Source organism: Choloepus didactylus, chromosome 3, assembly GCF_015220235.1.
Source record: "Choloepus didactylus isolate mChoDid1 chromosome 3, mChoDid1.pri, whole genome shotgun sequence".
In the NCBI taxonomy this organism is placed as follows: domain Eukaryota; kingdom Metazoa; phylum Chordata; class Mammalia; order Pilosa; family Megalonychidae; genus Choloepus; species Choloepus didactylus.
The window spans coordinates 222,828,943-222,853,616 of NC_051309.1; the positions used below are offsets into that span (position 1 = coordinate 222,828,943).

A 24,674-nucleotide genomic window follows, 5' to 3' on the forward strand; every position below is an offset into this window, starting at 1 on the left:
ATTTAACATAGTTTATTCTTTATCAGCGGTTGAATGCTTTGTGGATTAAAAACGGTCTGCATTTCTCAGTGAAATTTAATACACGCCATCTTTTATTCTTACAATTGTGCAGCCCAGACGAGTAAGGTGTGTGTTTGGAGAAGTATTCTCCATGAGATACAGCCACTAAAATTTTGTTTTCATTCTAAAGCTAGATAAAATGGATGAGAAGAGGTAACTGGGTAGCCAGAATATTTCTAGATCTTTCGCTGTATCAAAGTGGCACAGTTCCCATGCTAGCAACTGAAGTACCCCCAGACCTGCAATGCCTACGTCATTGCACCGCTATTATACTGTACATTTTAGACGTTGAGATATCTACACAAACTACTCCTCATAAACAACACTTGTTAAGAAAACATTTATAAAGCAGACTTCTTTAGAGGGATTCAGATTTCCATATGAAAATTTCGCACCATTCCATTCCTGTGTCCTGAAGAAAAGGAGAGAGGGATGTTTTCCTTCCCGTTCCCGCCCTTTGCGGGTTTGGGGAGTGGGCAATGCTGGGGGATACATCAAAATGATGTAATGTGCGACTCCAAGCTGGTTACCATGGCGACTATCAGCCGTATCACGCTATCAGGAGGGCAAAAGCCTCTCGAACGCTGCCTCAACCAGGGGTTCCCGGGGGGGTACGGACGCAGCCCTCAGTGTGTGGACAGGCAGAAAAACATCCATCTGGGGACCCTCAGCACAGAAACCCCTTAAAGTCGACCCAACTCATGTGGCGGATGAGAAGGAGGCCTTGTGGCCTCCAGGGCTGCGGTGGTGAAGGCCGCCCCTCCCCGCGCGTGCCCAAAGTTGAGTTCATTGGTTGCCGGTGTCGTCACTCAGGGTGACGCTACCAGGGGAGGGGGCGAGAGTTGGAACCAGAGAGACTTGGCCCCCGGCCTTGTAGCTCGGGTGGAGGGGCGCTGGGGCGGAGAGGGCGGGTCGGGGGAATTGGGAAGGGGCTGGGAGGCCGGAGGGCAGCCGTTCCGGGGATCCCGGCGGAGGCGGAGGCGGAGGCGGAGGCGGTGGGTGATACAGGTCCGTCCTCACGTTGCTATTTGGTGGAGCCCGCTGCCTCTCAGACTGTTCCTCCTCCTCGGCGCCCCCTTCCCCACGGCGCTCTCCTCAGCGCCTGATCTCGCCCCCCGATACCCCAAACTTTGGAGCGCAGCCTCCATTTCCCCCCTCCTCCCGCGCGCCGCTTCCTCCTTTCTCTTACGCATCCTGCGTCCGGCTTCACCTCGATTTCCTTCCTCAAACTCCGATCACCAACGAGGTTCTTCTTTCCCGTACCTGCCCCACCCCCGCACCAAAAAACGAAGACCCCCGCCCCCCAAACCTCACCTCCACACATACAGCCCACCAACACCCAGCGCGCACCAGGCCCCCAATAAAAGCCACCGACTGAGGCAGCCGAGGGGGCGTTTTGCACCGTGTTATGAAACATCAGATGCAAAGGTAATCCCGGTAGCCTTGGGTCACGGGGCCCCCCAGCCTGTATGCGTGGGACGCTGTCTCCACGTCCCTGCTGCGCACGGCCCGACAAGTGGTTCCCCACGGCGAAGAGGAGTGCAGATTAACTGCAGGATCGGGGCTTGTCTCCCTCAAGCAAAAGACCCTCCGTATTTAATCTGGGTTCCCCACTCTTTCACATAGTGTGAAGTGTTATTTGAACCCCTATTCAAAATGTCAGCTCTGTGGTTGAGGTTTCCATTTGGGAGAGAACCCTTTCCCAGCTACAGGAAAGCAGCGTTGACAGGATGGGATGCTAAGGCTCCTTGCTGCCACAGAGGAGCATGGAGCTACATCTATGAGATTAGAGCCCTTTTCAATCCTTAGGGTGTGGGGCAGCTTTCCAAGTACGGGGGAAAAAAGCAAAAAGCTAGTTAAAAACAAATCCAGGATATTTACTTTCTACTTGTATTTTAGGCCACAAATAAGTGAATCTCGCTCAGCTTCTTAAAGACTTGACAACCATTCAAGCAGATTATTAGATACTGTTGACCAGAAAGCAAAGGGCCTTTGAAGACCAGATCATCATCAGCAGCAGCATCATGCTAGAGATACTTTCTATTTGTTGGAATCTCAAGATACCATTCTCGAATATTCATGACTGTTGGAAACGAACTTGAGGGCATTTTTGAATCCATATTATATGCAAATGTTCTACCCTTGCAATAGCTAAACACAGTTAAATCCTGATATCTTTATAATCGATGTTTTTTTTAATACTAAATTGTTTACTTACTCCTTCTGCATAGGTTCCTATGTTGACTAGTTGAGACAAATATAAATATGGCCTTCTACATTTATAATACAGTCCTAGCTATTGCCCGAACAAGGTAAGCTTTGGAATTTCTCCCTAGTTTTTACATGAACTTCATTCTTCTAGAAGGAAAGGATATGTATAGAAGCATAGGCTTTGTACATAATTAAAACTTTGTTGGTTTTAACCATGTTGGTTTTTAGGAACCTGACATTTTAATGTATTTAAACTTACCCCAAATTTTCTGTATACTTTAGAACTCAGGCATATGGCATGATATATGTGGTACAGGCAAGAAAGTTGTAACGGTTTTAAAGTGAAACCTTTGTGACTGATAATTGTTACATGAAGCCCATAGATGTAAAAAGGAGTAAAATGATGAGCAAGCCAGTACTAGGGTATAAACTTGCCCCACTAAAGTCTGTTATCACTTATTTATTTATTCAAAGAGTATTCGTTGAGAGTTTACTATGGGCCAGATACATTGCACATTCTCACTTTTGGCCATTCAAAGTGTTTTATTCTTGGCACGTTTCAAAAACAGTCTGAAAGAATGGAAAAAGCTGTCTCTTTGCCAAAAGAAGTCTCCTTGCCAGTAAATTTCGTTGCCTAGATGGGTCTTATTTTTATTTTCAAATAACAGGCTGTGCTAGTTTAACTGAAGATTGTGGGATGTTGCAAAACTAGAATGTAGAGCTCTCTGGCTAATTCTTATTCCTAAAGTTCTTGAGGAATCTTAGGTGAAGGCATTGCAGCAGTAAGTGCTTTTCATTTGAAGGGTCCCATAAGCACTACATAGACAAAGCAGAATTGTATGATCGGTTAATCCCCACAGGGACCATGAAGTATTACATTAAAACAATATTACTGTTGTCAGTAGAATGGTTGGCAACACAGGCGTTTTACCTGTTTTATGACAGTAGATAGGGATGACCCTTTCAAATGTAACCTCTGGTAGAAAAGTGTTTGCTATTAGATTTTTAAATTAATAGTCACAGAGCTTCTAACTTCTGATTGGCAATTTATTTTTAGGACCTAACATTAATATTTATCATGGAGTTATGTTATATTATTCATAGTGCATACCGCCCTTCAACTGAGGTGAAGAAGTTTTATTTCATTCATTAATGGACAACATCTGTTCTTAAAATATGGGCTTAAAACCCATTGTTTTATTTTAACTAGATACAATGCCTAGTTCTTGAACTTTTAAATTTACAATAGGATGTGCCCAACTCAGAGAATTTGCTCTTTATTCCAGATTCCCTAGCCACTTTGTTCATCTCTTGTGCTCTTCCTGTTCCCCATCACTTGCATTTCTTCAATTGCCAGATTCCCACTTAAATAGAACATTTAAGAAGAACTTTGGAAGAAAGAAGTGCTCCTGTCCTAGTCAGTCAGGCAGTAAAGTACTTCACTTACAAACTAGAATACAAAAGCTGCACACATCAACATGCTGGCTTCAAGAGGGCCCTTGTAAACCTCCACCGAGACAAACCACAGAAAAGCCACAAGTGACAAGCCCTCAGCCCACGCAAGAAACTGGCACGAAGATTAAGGAGGGAAAGCGATCTTTTAGACAAAAAATCCTGGATGAACTTAAATATTATTACAATGGATTTTACTTGCTTTGGATTGACACTAAAGTTGCTGCCAGAATGGTTTGGAGGCTGTTACATGGACAGATGCTGACCAGACGAGAGAGACGAAGGGTAAGCAAAAATCATATTGGAGAGAGAAAATATGAAGTTAAAATGAACTCTTTAGGAACCACGTTTTCATTAAACTCAACTCAGAATTTGTCTTAAGAAAAAATCCCAAAATAGAAATAGTAACTCTGGTGAGAACCACAGTTCCTTATTGAGTTTCTTACTTGTCTGCAACTGACTTGCTGTACAACTTTGGGCAAGATTCTTAAAATGCATGTGTATTTGCCTATAGAAGGATTAAATTGTATTTTCTGATCTCTCCATAGAGTTGAAAGGCTTCACGTTTGATTTGTGCATTTGAAGTATAAACTGTTGTTAATATATTAAGTACATGCATTTTTAAAACCAATTTTAACTGTTACTGTGTTATTTCAGTACAGACACTTAATTTATATGAAAGCAAAAAGATTCCAACAACGTGCTTTGCTTGTCATGGATTTCCTTGAAGATATCCCATAAATATTAATTCAGAGTTATGATGAAGAGGAAAAGCCTGCCTTTCTATTTTATATGCAGCTGCAGAAAATCTGTCTTGGTTTTTTAACACTTTAAGAAACCAAGGCATTAGAAGAGTATGTTGGAGTTTTCTATATGGGTTTTGTATTATTTTTGCAACTGCCCTGTAAGTTTGAAATTATTTTGGAATAAAAAGTTTAAGTTAAAAAAAAAAAAAGAAAGAAAAGAAAGAAACCAAGGCAGGCTTGTTTTGTTTCCTTTTGAGCAGGTCCTAAAATAATGAATGTTGCATATGCATTTAATTCTTCAGCTGCTGAGAACTTGTGCTGATCTCTTCCGCCTGGTTCCATTTGTGGTGTTCGTAATTGTGCCCTTCATGGAATTCTTATTACCGTTGTTTCTGAAGCTTTTCCCAGAAATGTTGCCATCGACTTTCGAAAGTGAGTCCAAAAAGGTATGTAGTATATTCTAACTTGTTTCTAACCGTTAAAAATAGAAAGCAGAAATCAGCTGTTATTGCAGTAATTAGTTGAACAATAGGTATGACTTAGCCAAATACAGCCTTCAGTGTAGTCTCTGAAAAAAGAGTGCCCTCCTGAGTATAATGGTCACTGTGAAGGTAATGGGACAGAAAACATATGCAGCGCCTTCTTCAAGACATTGGTATGAAAGTATGAACAGACATCATAAGCGGACAGAGGGAAGAACTTTTAACTAAGATTGGGAAATGTTTTACATAAGAGGTAACTTTGGAACTGAGGCTTAAAGGGTGAGAAGCATTTTACCACACAGTGAGTGAAAGGCATTCTGGATAGAAAGTATAACACTTAAAATGGCTTAATGGTGTAAAACAGTATGACATAGTCGGGAGACCATTGCTGGGTTCTTTGTAGTTGGAAAAGGGAGTGCAAGGAGATCAGTGGTCAGAGATGAGACAGAAATGTTGTGTTGGGATCAGGTTGGAAAGCATTTACGTAAGGAATTTAGACATTATCATTAATGGTAATGAATCATGGAAGGTGAAATATTAAGCAGGGGTGTGACATGACTAGATATGTGTTTCAGAAAAATAATCTTGCTGGCAGGAAGAATCGAAGAGAGCAGAACCAAGGCAGGGGAAATTAGCTGGGATGCCATTGCAGTGGTCCGAGGGAGAATGACAGAGCTTGAATTGTGAAAGAGGCAGTAGGAATAAAGATTTTAAGATGGATTTGAGATACATTTGAGAGGTGAAATCAGATTGCAATATTTAACTACCTGCCTGACAGTAGTTTAATTTACTTACACTTAATCAGGATTGCAAGGAAGGTGTTAGTGATTGCAGGAAGATCGAGAAATAGAGGAAGCAATTTAGCTAAATATCACCTCTTCGCCTCCATGGTGCTCATTCCTTGAACATACATATACACATCATGGCTACAAATTAGAAAATTCTTTCTTGTTGGAGGGAGGAATGGGAGAAAAAGGAGAGAGTGGAAGGGAGGGAAAGACCCCAATTTTCTGTTTACATTGGCTCCCAGTGGCATGCATTTCTCTTTTATAGTACTTATCCTTTACACTTTTACATTAAGTTGTGGAATCACTGGATTATCATTGGCAATGTTTGTCTCTCCCACTAGCAGTTCCATGAGGGCAGGAATTCTCATCTCTTTTTGCTCATTTTATCCCCAGTACCTATCATACTAGATGCTCAATAAATGGATGGATGGATGGATGGATATGGATGCATGAATGGATGACTAAATGGGTTCAAACCATGGTTTTGCCATTGTGTAATTTTCAGCTGAGACTTTTAAGATCTCTCTAAAACCGATGATTCCTATGAGTGGCTGATCATTAGAATCTCTTGGACAACTTTTACAAATTCCTGTTTCTTTCCATGCCCCCAAGTCCTGACATGGCTATTTTAAAAATGCTACCATGCCCTACCTCACAACCTACACAAAAATTAACTCAAAATGGACCAAAGATCTCAATATAAAAGAAAGTACCATAAAACTCCTAGAAGATAATGTAGGAAAACATCTTCAAGATCTTGTATTAGGCAGACACTTCCTAGACTTTACACCCAAAGCACAAGCAACAAAAGAAGAAATAGATAAATGGGAACTCCTCAAGCTTAGAAGTTTCTGTACCTCGAAGGAATTTCTCAAAAAGGTAAAGAGGCAGCCAACTTAATGGGAAAAAATTTTTGGAAACCATGTATCTGACAAAAGACTGATATCTTGCATATATAAAGAAATCCTACAACTCAATGACAGTAGTACAGACAGCCCAATTACAAAATGGGCAAAAGATATGAAGAGACAGTTCTCTGAAGAGGAAATACAAATGGCCAAGAAACACATGAAAAAATGTTCAGCTTCACTAGCTATTCGAGAGATGCAAATTAAGACCACAATGAGATACCATCTCACACTGATTAGAATGGCTGCCATTAAACAAACAGGAAACTACAAATGCTGGAGGGGATGTGGAGAAATTGAAACTCTTATTCATTGTTGGTGGGACTGTATAATGGTTCAGCCACTCTGGAAGTCAGTCTTGCAGTTCCTTAGAAAACTAGATATAGAGTTACCATTCGATCCAGCGATTGCACTTCTCGGTATATACCCGGAAGATTGGAAAGCAGTGACACGAACAGATATCTGCACGCCAATGTTCATAGCAGCATTATTCACAATTGCCAAGAGATGGAAACAGCCCAAATGTCCTTCAACAGATGAGTGGATAAATAAAATGTGGTATATACACACGATGGAATACTACACGGCAGTAAGAAGGAACGATCTTGTGAAACATATGACAACATGGATGAACCTTGAAGACATAATGCTGAGCGGAATAAGCCAGGCACAAAAAGAGAAATATTATATGCTACCACTAATGTGAACTTTGAAAAATGTAAAACAAATGTTCTATAATGTAGAATGTAGGGGAACTAGCAATAGAGAGCAATTAAGGAAGGGGGAACAATAATCCAAGAAGAACAGATAAGCTATCGTGGGTAAATTTAACGTTCTGGGAATGCCCAGGAATGACTATGGTCTGTTAATTTCTGATGGGTATAGTAGGAAGAAGTTCACAGAAATGTTGCTATATTAGGTAACTTTCTTGGGGTAGAGTGGGAACATGTTGGAAGTAAAGTAGTTATCTTAGGTTAGTTGTCTTTTTCTTACTCCCTTGTTATGGTCTCTTTGAAATGTTCTTTTATTGTATGTTTTTTTTTTATTATTTTTTTTACTTTTTTATTTTTCATAAGTTGATTTAAAGATAGAAAAGTATTAAAAAAACAAGGAAAAAAATATGGGAAAAAAAAAATGCTACCATGGTACATTTCTGATGATGAGCAAGGATTAAAATACATTAGTCAAGATAGTGTCTTAAGTGTGTACATTTAATTCTCTTCTGAAAAATATTTTGTTCATATCTCTGTTATAGCACTTAACTCACTGTACCATGTAAACTGTCAGCTGCTTTAGGGCAGAGAGAATTTCTGTGTATCTTTGTAAAGCAAAATCCAGGCCAACTCAGATCAAGTGTTGGCTGGACTAACAGCCTGGATGGTTTGTACAAAGTTTGGAAATAGTATCTTATTCTAAACAATGACAACCCTCCTGCTGAGGTGACATTGTAGATCTATCAAATATTTTTGATCATTGTATTAGTGAGAACTAAAAGGTCAGATTAAGGAGACAAGCTGCAAATATAGACTAGTTTTTATTTGCTCTGGTTTTCACCAAAGCCCATTCAATTAGGCCTGAAAATAATATTAATATATAAAGTAGAGATGAACAATAACAATATTGTTAATATTAATATTATTAATATATAAAGTAGAGATGAGCAGGAGAAAAGTTTACTTGTCTCCTATCCTTGTCTACCAAGTTGTAATCATAAAGGATTGGTTAACTTTTTCCTCTTCTCCTATTAAGGAAGAAAAACAGAAAAAGAAAATGGCTGCAAAGTTGGAACTAGCAAAATTTTTACAAGAAACAGTTACAGAAATGGCAAGGAGGAACAGAGCCAATTTGGGAGATGCTTCTACACAGTTCTCATCCTATATAAAACAGGTATTAGTCCTTTTTTTTTCTTTTTTTAATAGACCAACATAATTGCACACACACACACACACACACAAAGAAAAGAAAATAAAAGAAATCAAATATTTAGTGGCTTTGCAAAGAATTAAGAATGCAGCAGTTATTTACTGATTAGAGCTGAAACACATCCAAGTCCAAATATCAGGTTCTATGGAATTGAACAGCTTGTTTTATTGCCTTTGGAGTGTTATTTAGTAATCAAAGTCTTGCGATCTGTAAGGGATCATTGTCTGATTTGGTTACTTTCTCTAATTACTTCCCCTTCATCTTTAGAAGTACAGAAAATCTTTTTCCATCTGTCCTTTTCTCAAGACTTCCCAGTTCTCAATAGCTTGGAAATATTTTTATTTAGAATATTAATAGGTGTCTTTTATACAACACCAAATAATTTCTGGGTTGGGAGTGATGTAAGAAATGCATGTGATCATGGATCTTTCAGATTGTTCACCCATTGTTGAAACTGCGGATATCTAAGTTATAAACTTGTAATATTGTAAACACTTAGGTTTGAGTAATCCACTGTAGTCATTGGCAGAAAAGCTTATCTTAACCAATGTGTTGAAGACATTGATAACTTCTTGAAAAGAACAGTAGAATTAGAGTCAGACTTTTGCACTACTCATTCTTCAGTTGATTTTGCCTAAATTCAGACAGATTTCTTTACTCCTCTTTGTTCCACAGGGTCCAGGTATCAGAGAGAGTCCGCAAATGCTTTTCTGTTTCTCTCAAGTACTCTACCGGAAAGGCTCGATTAAGTAGGAAGCATTTTAATTAAGCCCCTCTGTCCCACCACCTAGGTCCAGACAGGCCACCAGCCCAGCACAAAGGAGATACTTCGCTTTTCCAAACTATTTGAGGGTGAGCTGACCCTGGAGCACTTGGATCGACCTCAGCTGCTTGCCCTTTGTAAACTGCTAGAACTACAGGCCTTTGGAACCAACAATTTGCTGCGCTTTCAGCTCCTGATGAAACTGAAGTCTATAAAAGCAGATGATGAAGTAAGAGATTAACTATAGCTGTAGGGAATTAGCAAGACATTGGGAGGTAATAAGAATTGATTATCTTAGGGTAGCTTTGAAACGAAGTACAGTATTTTCTGTTGTGTCTAGTCATCGGCAGATTCAGACAAAAAGAGTGGCTTAAACAACCATTACCATGACAACCTGAACCTCGATTACTCATTTTAGGAGTTGTCTGTCATGCCCTGACCTATTTCCTTGAGAAGGCCATCGTGAGCAGTTGGTAATTTGGATGTCTTAGCCAGGACTGATCGACAGCAGTTCGGACCTGCTGGGAAGGAAATAGCAGCTTAGTAGGCTCCTGACATGGCACTGCCAAGGACAGTGCTCTACCCCCACATGTCTGCTCCCACGGAGTAGGTGCCAAAGTAAATATTCTTCTGATCTAGTTGGCCTGGTATGGAGGTGTGGTGATGCTTAATGCTGGGAGAAAAAGTAGAGCCTAGAAAGCAACTGCTTGGACTAGAACTACTAATCAGACTCCTGGAAAAGATAGAAACAATGTCTCTTGAATCTGAATCAGCTGCTTGAAAGCACTCTGTCTGAGGGAGCAGGTTTCCCAGAACTGAGAGCCTGATCCCATCAGGCCCATTTAGATTTCAGTTGTTGCTTTCAGAACTTCGGAATCAACAATACCGGTCACTGAAGTACCTGAAGTACCCGTAGTTCTAGGTTATACCAAGGAGAAACTGTATTATATTATGTCTCGAGGGTGTTTTATGGTCCGGAGAGTTAGGCCATTCCTGGGTTTGTGGTCTGGGACACAGTGGGAGAAGGACACTGGGACTTGCAACAAATGGTACACTGAAAGGTTTTCAAGTGAGAAGTTTTTCTAAGGACTCCTAAAGCTGCCATGAAAGGGAAAAGGAGTAGAGGGGTCACAAGCAGGCAAAATGCAAATCAAGAGGGGAAATTACTTTGGTGACAGAATGTTGGGGAGTTACGTAAACATTTCTGATCTTATTAGTACTTGTTGGCAGGATTCCCTTCATTTCAACTGCTACTTCCTGAGTCACCCTGCTTTTTTAGGCTCCTGGACTTTGCAGCAGTGCAGGGGACAAAGACTCAGAGCATAAAACCCTGTGTCCCCCTCACCCCCACCCCCCATGCACTGGAATGTAAGGATTACGTGAAACTGGAACCAAAAGAATCAACGCCATTATTTACGTTTCTTTCAGATAATTGCCAAAGAAGGGGTAAGTGCTTTGAGTGTGTCTGAACTACAAGCGGCCTGTAGGGCCCGAGGGATGAGATCACTGGGTCTCACTGAGAACCAACTACGGCAACAGCTCACAGAGGCAAGTAGCAGCTTTCCCGAGCCCTTACTGCTAGGACTCTCCCCTCCACACTTTGCAGGCCTCATTCCTACTCTGTATATGTGAATCATTTCCCCTAATTTGCCTTATTTAATTGGGCTACCGGCTAAGCAGCAATGCAGATTGGTGTGCAATGGGACAGTGAAGAAGCTAGCTTTTTCATTTTGACTGAGACAGTTTTCTAACTACTATCATCTTTGTAGCTTAAAACAACATCCATTTATTAGCCCACAGTTCTGTAGGTCAGAAATGCACGCTGTATTCTCTTCTGAAGACAGTGGGAAGAAGAATCGACTTCGAGCTCATTCAGGGTTTTGGCCAGATTCAGTTCCTTGCAGCTGTAGGACTGAGGTCCTCATTTCCTTGCTGGCTGTCAGCCTTGGGCTGGTGTCTGCTCCTAGAGACCACCTGCATTCCTTCTCTTGTGCAGGGGTGCACGCTGCCACCACTACCCCCCCCCCACCCCCCGCTAAAGCCAACAACAGATAACTTCTCACTCATGCCAAATCCCCCTCAGGCTTCAAGTCTCTGACTTCTGATCTCCAGCTTGACATTTAAATGGCTTATGTGATTAGGTGAGGCCCACCTGGTTAATCTCTCTAGCTAAACATCAATTCACTTGGGACTTCAAGTACATCTGCAAAATCCCTAAATCCCTCATAGAGTAGCTACTTTAGTGTTTGATTGAATAATCAGGAGAAGGTGTATATACACCAGGGCCCTGGAATCTTGGGGGCATCTTAGAATTCTGACTACAGGTCCTGTCAGAGTCTAGGCAAAAACAATAATGCGAGTCCTGTCACCTGTGTGACCCTGCCTGGATGTCTGAGCCTTGCTGCCCTGTGGCCCACTAAAGCTGCCTTCCCAATTAGTGCCCCCAGCCAATGTAAAGTGCTAGTTTTGGTAACAGATGTTTAATATTTTCCCTTAGGTAACGTATTTGTATTTTAACTAAGAGCTTCGATGCTTTAAACCAAAAGAGTGACTCCTATTAAAATTCTCATTCCTATATTGTAAAAAGTGCTGTAAAGTGTACACACTATTTGGGGACAGGAACCATTTTTGTGACTTAGAAACCATGTTAGGTAGTTATTTCCTCTTACATGTTGGATCAATTCTGGTTGGAAGGTGAGCATATTGTAGAGAAAGAGACTTAAAATCATTTATTTCTTGAAAAAACAGCATTAGGTTCATACTGTCAATTGCTTTCTTGAAAGGGAGTATCATTTTATAATCCCACTCTGAGAGAGTAGGATACTAACCCAACCAAAAGAAAATCCTGTTAGGATATGTTCTAATTTGCTAATGCTGCTGGAATGCAAAACACCAGAAACGGACTGGCTGTTACAAAGGGGGTTTATTTGGTTACACAGTTACAGTCTTAAGGCCATAAAACGTCCAAGGTAACACATCAGCAATCAGGTACCTTCACTGGAGGATGGTCAGTGGTGTCCAGAAAACCTCTGTTAGCTGAGAAGGCACGTGGCTGGCGTCTGCTCCCAAGTTCTGGGTTCAAAATGGCTTTCTCCCAGGACGTTCCTCTCTAGGCTGCAATTCCTCAAAAATGTCACTCTTAGTTGCTCTTGGGGTGTTTGTCCTCTCTTAGCTTCTCTGGAGCAAGAGTCAGCTTTCAATGGCCATCTTCAAACTGTCTCTCATCTGTAGCTCCTGTGCTTTCTTCAAAGTGTCCCTCTTGGCTGTAGCTCCTCTTCAAAATGTCACTCTCAGCTGCACTGAGTTCCTTCTGTTTGTCAGCTCATTTATATGGCTCCAGTGATTTAATTTAGACCCACCCTAAATGGGTGGGGTAACACCTCCATGGAAATAATCCAATCAGTTTTCACCCATAGTTGGGTGGGGCACATTTCCATGCAAACAACCTAATCCAAAGGTTCCAACTTAATCCCCACTAATATGTGTGCCCTCACAAGATTGCATCAAAGAACATGGCTTTTTCTGGGGGACATAACATATACAAACTGGACAGGATATGAGCAGGCAATTCATAGAAAGAAAAGTTTTAAAATGGGCTTCAACGTGTGAAACATCTTAACTCCACTCTACTATAGTAAGAAATTAAAATGTCATATTCAGTTAATATATTGGCAATGATCAGTTTGATAACACACCATGGTGAGGTGAAGGTATGGGCAGAGGGGCACTCATACATCATTGATGGTAAAAACCTCCATGGAGACTAATTTGGCAGTCTATCAAAATCTAAAAAGGCATTTACTCTTTGACTTAGCAATCTCACTTCTAGGAATTTATCCTGTATTCATGCAACTATGAAAATGACATACCTACAAATTATCCATTGCAGTACTATTTATAATAGCACAAGACTGGAAATACCTGAAGTTTATTTATATGGGAATAATCAAATAAATTACAGTATTTCCATATAATGGAAGCTTCCATAGATATTTGCAAAGGAGGCAGCTCTACATGTGACTCAATATCCAAGATTTATATATTTCAGTGAGAAAACAATAAAGGGCAAAACAGTATGTATATGTCATCTTTTGTGTAAAGACATAAGTATATAAACAGATATTTGTGCACGGGATATCTCTGGAAGATTATTTAAGAAACTGGTATCGGTATTTGCTTCTAAAGAGGGAAACAGTAGCTGGGGAATAGGGATAGAAGGCAGACTTTTCTAAAATACATTTTGCCTTTTGAATTTTGTATCATGTACATGTATTATTGGTTTAAATATACTTTTTTAAAAGCTCAGCCAACTTGGTACTTGAAAACTTAGGTTTTATTCTCATTTTAATGTTTATTTCTTTGGTTATTAATGGTTTCTTCTGTCTTTTTTTTTTTTTTTTGTATAAAAGAGTATGCCTAGCTTACTTTGATCGTGAATTGGTTGTACTCTAAGGAGGTTGAGAGTTTAATTGAATACTCCCTCTCCAACTTGAAGGAGCTCACTATAGTGAGGGAGGCTGCAAGGTACAACCATGGTGCAGAAGCAGGAGGCTAGTATTAGTCTCCTTGTTCTGCCCTTAGTTCCCAGCAGGAGCCTGGGGAAGCTGCAAAATGAGTGAAGCAGTGTGTGATCGAGGGTCTCTTCCAGCGCTAACATTCTGTGACTATCATATCTTATCCCCTGTTCTCCAGTGGCAAGACCTGCACCTGAAGGAGAATGTCCCTCCTTCTCTTTTGCTCCTGTCGCGCACCTTCTACCTGATTGATGTGAAACCAAAGCCAGTTGAGATACCCCTAAGTGGGGAGGTGTGAGTTTTGGGCTCATGGACAGTCTGGATTCCCATCACAGCAGTGGCCTCTCCACAAGTGACTTCTCTACTGCAGTCACCATAGCAGGCATTTTTTCAAAATATCTTTTGGAACTTGGCCCCACCAGCTTTTAAGTCTTTTAAAATTTCCCAAAAGAAATTGAAGTCAAAGGGCTTTTACTGCCCTTTACCCCCCACCTCCACTGATTTAGGAGTTTTACTAATCGGAGTCCTGTTTATGCTTTCGCCTTATCTACTCTTCATTAGCTAATGGTATTTTCCATCCATTTCTCATTTCAGACCAGATTGAATGGTTCCCTTCTTTCACATCTATTTCTTTATCCAGATCCCTATTAATTTTTAGGTAGTGAATGGCTAATCTCTTCCTTTAACTCATTTCCTTAATTTCTCTCTCCTGGCATTTTACTGAAGAACCCAGGAGTGACCTAATCACTATAAGCATCTTGCTCAGGGCCCATCAGAAAAGGCCTCTCACTTCTGTACTTTGTGGCTTCATGTCTGACTCAGAGCCTTCATGGGTGAGAAAGACTATTACAGAAGATGCTGTGTGTGTGGGTTAGATCAGACTAAGCACTCCAGAGTGAGGACCAATCATGTTAATCTTAGTTATGCTTTTCACTCCTTAGGCAAGCTGAGAAAAAGCATTTGAAGTCCAGCATAAAAAATGTACTTCAGGAAATGCCACCTGGCCTTCTTTCCCTGTTTCCAGAGACTAATCTGGATTTGGGCTTAGTCCAGGAGGGATTCCAGGGAGACTGGGGCAACTTTGGAGTGCAGACCTTGTTCTAAAAGGCTGGCTAGTGAGTTCTCACTCTACTCAGACTCCTGAATCCATTTAAGACAGGCCACAGTTATTTGTCATTCTTAGACTGCTCTCAGGAGAAAGGAAATCTTGAATTAGCACCATGTCTCAGAGCTAAATTTGGGTTCTCAGAGTTATTCTAGATGGGCAAACTCTTTATCCAGTTGTTGCTATCTGGGGCGGGTGAGAAAGACCTGGGAATTAAGGACAAAGTGACAAGTTCCTATGCATTTTATTGGTTGTTTTCTCATCCATGTTTCTAAAACTTCCATTCCCCATATGTACAAACGAGAACAGATAGCATACTAGGTTTCTGTAGAGAATCTAGAGACAGTGACTCAAATAGACTATAATTTTGAATTTATGTAGCCCTTTTCCTTCCAAAGTACACACACATTACTTATTTTCAAAGAGCAGGAGTATATTTTTATTTTTCAAAACTAATATAATTTTTAAAAGATTAATAGATTTTTATAGCTATTTTAAAATACCACTTTCCTCTCATTTTCCTTTTGTTGCAGGAGCTATTAAGCAATATCTACCATTTTAATAAGTGAGGCAAATTTATCAAGTGTTTTATTATTAGACACTAAAAAATGATAAAGATGTCAATTAGAAATGACAAGTAGTTGAGAAGTAGCAAACATTTTTTTTTGAGACTATGAGAACAGGACCAGAATTGGCAAATTATTGACTTTTTGATGATTGAGGATTTTAAATACTAGAATCTAATTAGAATCCAACTTTTGTATACAGGATAGTCAAAATTCAAAGATAAATACTACTACGTTGCTATTTCAGGGACATATTTCATATGTTACTCATGAAGGGTGTAGTCTGAAGAGGAAGTTAGGGATTTAGTGGAAAGCAAATTGTGCTAAAAAGGCATTGCCTACTGTAGAAGCACTTCTGAGTTCCAGGAAGAGTAGAAAGCTTTTTATGTTCATATAAAATATTTCTTTCCCTAGGCTCCAAAGACCAATGTTCCTGTAGAATCACCTGTTTCTCCTGAATCAAGAGAGAATGTGGTGGATTTTGCACCTCAACCAAAGGGAACTAAGGTTAGACAGGTATTTCATTTGATTAGGTTAAAAATAAAAATAATTCGATTTCCTCCTAATGAAACTGAATTTCAATGCTGTAGTGTTCCTTAGTAAAGGATATTTATTGTAATGTTTGATATATGATTTGGTTCCAGATGTTACCTCTTGAACTCTGTGCCAGAATATGAAGTAGTCGTTATAAGTTCCTCGTAGGCAAAGCAGTGACTGTAGATGTAATATGTATTCTGTTTTAAACCGGTAATCCAACTCTCAGTTCTGTTGTTTAAGGATGAAGAATTTATACAGCGGCCTCCAGTTACACCATCACCACCTACTACACCATCAGCACCTGCTTCATTACCTAAAGGATCTCTCACTTCTTCTGAAGAAGCTGTAAGTATCTAAAAAGAAAAGCCTTTCCCTCTTCAAGTGTAATGAGAATCTAGAATTATAACTATTGTAAAATACTGCACAGTTCTTCCTTTCTTCCAAACAGGAAGTTGTAGGCCGAAGTTTAGTCATCTGATAACCACTACATTTTTTTTTTACCTCAATTATCCAAAAAAGGAAAAAAAAATCATCAACCAATACAGTCACATATCAGAACATGTTAAATCTAGAGGCTAATTACAATATAGGCAAATCCTTATTTTTTTCTGTGCCAGATGGAAATAGTTTCCATATGCTGTGTATCTTACATAGGCTCCTGATGTCAGGAAATACCAACAGGAAAATAATTTAAATCTTAGGAGAAGTGCCTCAAATAAGAAGTTATTGATCTGTTGACTATTCCCATTTGGGTAAAGGAATGTGGGGCAAGAGCAGAAAGCATGACACAAGTAAACAGTAGGGGGTCATGGAAAGAGATGAACTGTGTAGTGGCTCTACCATCTCCTGAAGATGCTGGTGGGACAGAGAATCTGTAAACACAGATGGGTTAAACACCCAGAAAATGATCTCAAGGTACACGGGGTCTTGTTTGCCTGCCTTCTTCGTTTTTATTACCAAGGCAAATTATAAAACTCAGTTTTGACTTTGTGGTTGATCATTATTTTGGTCAAGGACACAACAAAAAAGGGACTTAACCTCTCATTGCGACCAGTGCCTAAAAGTCCTGTTTTGTACCTAGACACTCCAGGCCAAATCGCAAAAGACATCCCAGAACAGCAAGGCTAGTTCAAAAGGAGCCTAAGGACCGGGTGAGGATGACACAGCTCTCTCCAGCTTCCTGCCCTTTGCCGTGGCATCCGTAAAGGCCCTCCCCACTAAGACTGTCTGAATCTGGTTTGAGATAGAGGCCCAGCCAGTCAGTCCATGGAGCAAGCCTCCAGATGACATCAGCAGTGAGAACAAGCACAGACCATTTAAAGAAATACAACTCAAAGTCCATTTCCTCCATACCATCATGCCATCCCACTAAACTCTAGATTCTGAACACGAAAAGCCCCCTCTTACTCCCATGTTGTTTTGAACAGCCTCCTATTTGTGCACATGTCCTTTAAAGGGAAGACATTTTTTGCATAACGGAATCAGCTTGGTGCCTTTGATACCTCTGCCTCCTAAGGCTTGGAATCCCGAGCAAGAACTTGGAAACACCAAAAACCATTGTAAGAACACCTGCCCGACTTTTTCAGAATGACCCATCAGAAGGAACAACTGTGCCCTGGAAACCAAGTCCCTGATGAGGTGAGATGGATACACTCTCAAATAAAATCTTTCTAGGTATAAAAGGAAAGCTTTTTGGAAAAGAACATAAGGAGTTAAATAGCAGTCGAAAGGTTTGGCTGTTGCTCAGCTGTTTCGAGACCCCAGCCCCCCACCCCCATCCCTTGGGCCTGCAGGGGCTGTGGGAAGCTGGGAGGCTGCCACTATATTCTAGCACATATGGCTTTCATTAGCCACCATTTTGCTAGGAAACCTAATTAAGGGTTGAAGGCTTAACCATTTGTTGTGCTGCGTGTTTTTCTGGTCTGTTTGTCTTTTACAAATAGACTATTTTGTTAGTCATAAGGGTTGTTAAAGTCTGATATAATCCCTGTGTTACTCAGTAATAAGTATTATGTTCAGATATTTATGTTCATCTTCAGTATTGTGGATACTGAAAAAAACTTAAAATTGCCATCAACTAACTCACAGCTTTCTTCTCTTGGGGAGAGGTTAGAAGGGAAAAAGTATTCTTGTGGGTGATAAAATCAGATTTGAAAGCAGTTAGATGGGAGGCAGTGAAACCAAGTAAAATTCGGATCTGTCTTGTCGGGGATGTCACACGAGGAATGTTCCCAGCCCTTCACAGCAAGAACATGAAGCATTTAAAAATGCTTCCCGAACCTCTTCTCCATCGGAGGACAAGCCCTGCCATGTCCTGCTGGTGAACTCCAGTCCTTCGGGAATGATGGAGCCCTACTGTGCAAATGCGGCCTTCCATGGAGTCTTGCCACAATCCTAGCAAGGTGATTCACAATAAATGTTCCCATTCCTACAGTGATAGGGTGTTTATTTTAATTAGCCCACATTTCGAGAGTTGAATGTGGGAAAGGGATTAGCTGGTTGACTTGCTCACGCCTGTTTCAGTGGGATGATTCATATGTACGCTGGGCTGCTCCATGATTCTTCCTGACTTTCCCTACAAGCACAGTGGGGATAGTCAGGTCAAGTGGTTCCTGGTCACTCTGGGCCAAGCTGGCCATCACCATTTTTTCTTGCATCTAGGCATATCAGACACTTGACACAGATAGTAGCTCAGAGAAGTCAAAGATGTTTTCTTGTTTTCTTTACTTAGAGTACTTGACTATTGGGCTCCATATTGTTAGCTCTAGCCATGCTGGTCTAACAATGTTCTGGTGAGTGATTAACAACCAACTCTGAGGGAACCAGCAAGAGCTCACCCCGACTTGGGAAGACATGCACCCAGTTGATGCAGCCCTCCCGGAGTAACAAGACAATTAAAACTCTAGATGGCTGCATTTTTGTTAAATGTATCACTTTTGTGTGCCAAGACATGCATCTAGGAGGCATTACAGTGTAAGGTGTCCTAATACTGTCACGTGCCAACCTAGAAAGAACTTGCCCAGACCAAATCGTTTTTGCAGTTGGGTTCTTGCTGGTCTGCCCTCTGCCTGGCTCTTATCAGCCAAGGGAAATGGAATGTTATGCCAAGTTGCTTCACAGCTTTTCCTTTCCTTGTTCTCCACTCTTTCCTACAGATATAGAATCTTAGCTTTACCACCTGCTAATAATCTCACTGGTTATACTTTTTAGGCACTGTCTAAAACCCAGCCTCAGTGGTGATGTTCGATTTGGCTTGTGTCTTATATATAGAAGAGAATTCTGCTAGAACCAAGAAGTGTAGGTGGCCCTTTACACTTAAGAACCTGCACTTGGGCCGTGTCTAATTCTGTACTTCAGTCATTACAACGGTAGCCATTCATTATTGGTGATGTCTAATGCTGCTAAAACCTAAGGCTGAAGGTTTCTCACTTAGCACCAAACTCAGATTAATTTTAAAGCAAACTGGCAGGTTACCTCTTGTGACTGAGATTGTAGCCTGCTGGCTCCACCCAGTGGTCGCTGATAAACAACCACGACTTCATTATCATTGACAAAATAGATTTCTTGCTTCATCTGATGTTCAATCTTACTTACCTGAGATCAATACATTACATTAGCACACCAAAGGACTGCTGACCCCCAGCCTCTGGCAATTAGGAGAGACGGACAGTATTGATTAATGCTGTAGTGATCCCAGGCCCTAATCTTTTAACCCTCAGGAAACCAGACAGTTCAGTGCCTTGACAGCACGACATCTTCATTAGATAAACTGGATTCCTTTCCTCAAGAGACCCAATTTGGCCCTCTAAGTAAAATGGCCATTTCATTTTCTTTCAGGTCAATCTCACTATCTTTTATTTGACAGTCAGCTCAGTGTCTGGGGAAATTCGTGGGTGATTTGAGTAGTAATGGCAAGGACATCACTGTTACGCTAGCGCCTTATATTTCTCCAGCACCTCTCCCTAGGGAATATAAAGCCCTTTATAGCCTCTCCATTTATTTACACAACACTGCTTCAAGGTAGGAGCAAAGCAGAAATTATCACCAATATTTTACAAGGAAAGACACCACTATAAGGTCCCAAAGCAAATGGATTTAAGAGCTAAAATTCATTTCCTGGCTCTGCTCACCAAATTAAACCTTCTTTAAACATAAACACAGATTTTAATAACTTGACAGTTGCATATTTACAGAGGGAAACAAGGATATGAGAATTTTACAATAGCAACCAACACTGCAGCTGCCCAAAATACCTCGCTCAGAAAGGAAACTTAAAGCAGCCACCCCATTTTTCCCTACATAAGTGAAAGCTTATTGAACGTTCCTTTGTAAAAAGTATTCAGAAGTAATCCAGCAGTAGTTGCAAAAAGCAGGCTTTAAGTGTAGAGGCGGAGTGGTAGTAAGTTGAGCAATGGGGTACACTTCAGAGCCAGAATCCACTTAGTGAGTATAAAGATAACCAGCAGGTGGCAGAAGTTAATCTCCAAGCAGCCAAGATACAAAAAATTCAGAGAATTTTTTTCCCTTTCCTGAGGAATGGGGTGGAGTTTGCACAGGAAGAACTTTAGGAAGCCAAGATCTATGTGATAGTCCTAACAAATGTTGTCTGGTCAGACAGAGAGATGCAGGAAGAATAATCTAGGGGAGACTAATGAACACAGTAGGTCAGGAAAAATAAAGCAAGGGACCTGACATGTAGAACTAGCCTTAGGTGACCAAAGTTTTTTTTCCTGCCCTCATAGAGAAGCACAGACAAAAATCACACCCACACAGAGGGGTAGATGCTTATCTGGGTCTGAGTTTTTGCAGACCCTTGTTAACAATCTTTGGCTTCCCCCTCAGTCATCTTAGCTCTACCCCTTCCTTGGCTATTCCAACGTGGCTCCCAGCTCCTCTAACCCTCCAGCACCCCACCCACCCCAACAGCTTCCTATGAGGAAACAATTTGTGTAGAGAGCTGCTCCGGCCTTGGCTTGCTGCCCAGCCCCTCTGGCCCTCTGACAGGCGCTCCGGCATATCATGCCTTTTCCGAAAGGGGTCACAGAGGTAGGAGGTCTGTCCCCAGGAGGTCTCACCTAGGACCCTAGAGCAAGAGGTTAAAAGGACACTGCGGGGAAGGTGCAGCACCCAGGGCCCACCAGTCTCACTGTCTGAGTTGACATCCTCTCCCTTTTCACACAGTCCATATAAAAATGAAAGCAGCAGCAATTTTTATTGAGGGACCTAAACTGAAAATAGGTTTAGAACATAATTTAAAAAAATAAAACAGCAAAAGTAGCAAAAAATATATGACCTTTTTAAAAACATTTTCCTTTTTTTTTTCTTTTTTCTTTTTTCATTGTTTTTTTAATATATAGCAACTGATGCCTCCCAACCACCAGGAGCATCTTACCCAATGGGTAAATCTCTGGCAACAACCCTTTTAAAAAGACATGTAAATATATACTCAGATTTATACACTTTGTGTTTTCTTCATAGCTATGTACAAAGCCCCCCGAATGGGGCTGGGCCCCAGGGCCACGACACTGCTCCCAGCCTTTGCCTCACCAGCCTCTGGTACCTGGTATTTGGTCAGCAAAGCAAATTGGCACCGGAATTTAATAAGCCACTGGCACCATCTCTCTGGAGCAGAGGTCGCCTTTGATGGAGGCCTGACCTCTCCCTCCTGCTGTAGCCCTGAGGACAAGGCACCTGCCGCCTGAATGCAAGGGGCAAAACCAAGACAAGGAAGCTCAGCGAGCTCTCACTTGCACGCCCGCTCGGCTCCCACTCCCCAACCTTCCAGGCAGTGCCAATGGCAGGGAGGGGTCTTGGTCCAAGGGAGGGTTTGAATGAAGTGGCCATCGGCAAGCAAGTACCTGCCTCTCTGTGAAGAGGAGGGAGAGAGGTGAGCTTGGTGGAGAACGGCAGGCCACTCGGGAAGGCCTGGAGTAGGCCGCTAACTCCTGCCGGCAGGATAGGGGAAAGGGGAAGGCAGTGAGTCCTGCAGGGAGCTGAGGGTGAAAGTGAACAGCTGATGATGGAGCCTGGGGAGGGAAGTGGCAGGGTGGTCGTCAGCGTCGTTTGAGTCCACCATTGGCAAGCTGGGCAGGGTGTCGGGGCAGACAGGGCTCCTCAGGCAACGGCTCGTGAGAGAAGACAGAATCCTCCCCCGAGGAACAGGTGGAGCTCCGGGTGTCGGGAAAGCTGGGGGAGTATTGGTCCAGGGGCATTGACAGGTCCAGATACTCCTATGAAGGGAGAGACAAAAGAGCAATGGGCTGGGCATGCTCCCCTCTGCAGCAGGCATTCGTTCATCGAGATGGGCCTCTGTGAGGAAAATGGGAGCGCTAACAGGTCCAAAAAGAGACCTGAGGTCTAGGTGGGCCAGCCTCACCTGGTTGGAGGTCAAGGCCACAATGCGGTCCAGGTCTTCCACCAGCTGCTTGAAGGTAGGTCTCTGAGAGGGCACCGCATGCCAACAATCCCGCATCATCATATACCTGCAGGGTTGTACAGCAGCAGGTGGACTCAACAGCTTATGGTGGAGGGGCTGTGGAAGGCAGGACTAGGAAGAGCCATTTCATGCCCCACCCAACACCCCGTCAAGCCCCCTCTTCCACCAGTGCCTAGCTCAGGACCCCAGATGTCATCTAGTGCTTACAACTCATTGGTGCAGTTACTGGGTTTGTCCATTCGGTGCCCCTCCTTCAACAGCTTGAAGAGCTCCTCCACAGGCACACCAGGATATGGGGAGCCGCCCAGAGTGAAGATTTCCCACAGGAGCACCCCAAAAGACCACCTGTGGATGAGCAGAGAGCTGCCGGGTCCTATGGACTCAGAGCTAGGCCTGTCCATAGACTTTTCCATCTCTTCACCCGCATATCAGATACTCACCCTGAACCCACCCTCCCCTAACTCAAATCCTTAATTCTAAGGAGGATGCCAGGAGACATTCTCTAGCATCTGGGAACTAAGTGAATGGATATAGAGGAGGTTGTTTTTTTTCCTCTCTCCTTCTCCAAGATGGAGTGATCCATCCAGATGAGGAGTGCAGGGCTATGTTATACTGAAAATTCTCTATCCTGAGCATCAATGGCAATTGCTTTTTCCCAACTCACACATCACTCTGGTGGGTGTAGATCCGGTCAAACAATGCCTCGGGTGCCATCCACTTCACAGGCAGCCTGCCCTGTGAACACAGGCGACACGGGGGTGGCCCGGGGCATGGACTGAGGGCCCAGGGAGGCGCGTGCTTCAGGTCATCCCACCACACTGTTTCTCTGGTTTACACCAGAGAGGTCTACGTGGGAGAAAGCCTCGTGGAGTGAAGTCCCGGGCAGAGGACGTGAGCTTAATGGCTTCATCAGCACTTACATTGGTCGTCTTTTTATAGTAGTCGATGTGGTGGATGTCCCGAGCTAGGCCAAAGTCTGCGATCTTCATCACGTTGTCCTCTGTCACCAAGACATTCCTGGCGGCCAGGTCTCGGTGTATGCACTATGGAAAGAGGAAGGGAGAGCGGGGTGGGATCTCGGCAGGGGGGCCAGATCCGTAAGGCTGTAAAAGCAATGCAAGTGGAACAGAGTTACCCTCTACTCCAACACTCACTTTGCAGCCGGCAGCCTGGCCCACTTCCTCCCAGGCCCTCTCCTCTACACTTCTCTAGCTCCAGAGCATTCTATTTCCTTCCTGGAATAATAACCCCTCCCTCCAGCCACTTCAAATTTGCCTCTGGCTCCAGGCTTCTCCATCGCCTTGGTAAGCCTTTTTGTCTGCCTCCTTTTCTGGTCCTCCCAACTCCTGGCTTTGGATTGACACCCCAAGTGGCTGAACATTTATGCACATGTTCAGTCTGTGTAGGCGAGTGCTTCATGCTGGATTGGGGTGCAATCTAAGCTATCATTTACTGACCACCAAAAATGGTACTTAACATTCTCACAGATGTGACTTCATGTTATTCCCACAGGTATTCTTCTTATTTTACATTTGAAGCAATATAAGAAGGTAAGTCACTGTCTGAGTCACAAAGAAAGTGGCAGTGAAATTTTGAGCCTGAGTCTGACTCCAAGCCCATAGCTACACCGGCTCTACTGACCCTGAGGTTCCGGGAAGGCCTAAGACAGCACCTGTTGTTGAGGCTCAGTAAGTTAATCAAAGGATTAGAAATCATAAGTTGGAGTCCTGGGAGGGTTCTGTTCCCAGCCCGACTTCACCCAGGGAAGCCTTGAGGTTTCCACACCTTCTTGGAGGCGAGATATTCCATGCCTCGGGCCACCTGGTAGGCACAAGACACCAGGTCCTTGGAGGAGAGCTGCTCCTCTGGGTTGTGGCTGGGGTTGTAGCAGTATTCCAGCCCAGGAGGCCGCCGGGCCTGCAGGTACTCACGGAGGTTGCCCTTGGAAGCGTACTCCACGATGACGTACAAAGGACCTGGGGAGCACAAGGACGAAGGGGCCACCAGACCAGGTTCAGCTTCACCTCAGGGAACCCTCGCTCCCCACTGCCTCCCATGTATTTGCTCCCCAACCCTAACCTCCTCTCTCCTGCTTCCTCTCTTTTGGGGACCAGGGAGATTAATTCCACTACCCAAAGAAACTCAGGGAAATAATCATCCCCAGCATGTTCCAGAAAGTTCCT

The 24,674-nt window shown here is 42.6% G+C and overlaps 2 protein-coding genes across 7 annotated transcripts in view; one reads left to right on the forward strand and one right to left on the reverse strand.

Moving 5' to 3' along the window:
- The first annotated feature begins 995 nt into the window (after window positions 1-995).
- Window positions 996-18,492, forward strand: LETM2 (leucine zipper and EF-hand containing transmembrane protein 2). Of its 6 annotated transcripts, none has more exons than XM_037831391.1 (11): window positions 996-1,488; window positions 1,960-2,372; window positions 3,558-4,008; window positions 4,772-4,915; window positions 8,397-8,534; window positions 9,362-9,562; window positions 10,762-10,881; window positions 14,026-14,139; window positions 15,933-16,025; window positions 16,296-16,400; window positions 17,137-18,492. In XM_037831391.1, exons 2-11 carry the CDS (start codon window positions 2,326-2,328, stop codon window positions 17,197-17,199), a joined length of 1,476 nt encoding a protein of 491 aa, XP_037687319.1. In that variant the 5' UTR covers window positions 996-1,488; window positions 1,960-2,325; the 3' UTR covers window positions 17,200-18,492. The 6 variants fall into 6 exon arrangements, with proteins under 6 accessions (XP_037687319.1, XP_037687320.1, XP_037687324.1 ...); XM_037831392.1 differs by having other exon boundaries at window positions 2,292-2,372; XM_037831394.1 differs by having other exon boundaries at window positions 1,058-1,068; window positions 2,292-2,372.
- Window positions 16,983-24,674, reverse strand: part of FGFR1 (fibroblast growth factor receptor 1) — a 52,201-nt gene continuing 44,509 nt past the window's right edge. Inside the window, 6 exon segments of the mRNA XM_037831390.1 lie at window positions 16,983-22,285; window positions 22,432-22,537; window positions 22,699-22,836; window positions 23,156-23,226; window positions 23,412-23,534; window positions 24,277-24,467. Coding sequence (XP_037687318.1) covers window positions 22,109-22,285; window positions 22,432-22,537; window positions 22,699-22,836; window positions 23,156-23,226; window positions 23,412-23,534; window positions 24,277-24,467 — 806 coding nt within the window. The 3' untranslated portion in view covers window positions 16,983-22,108.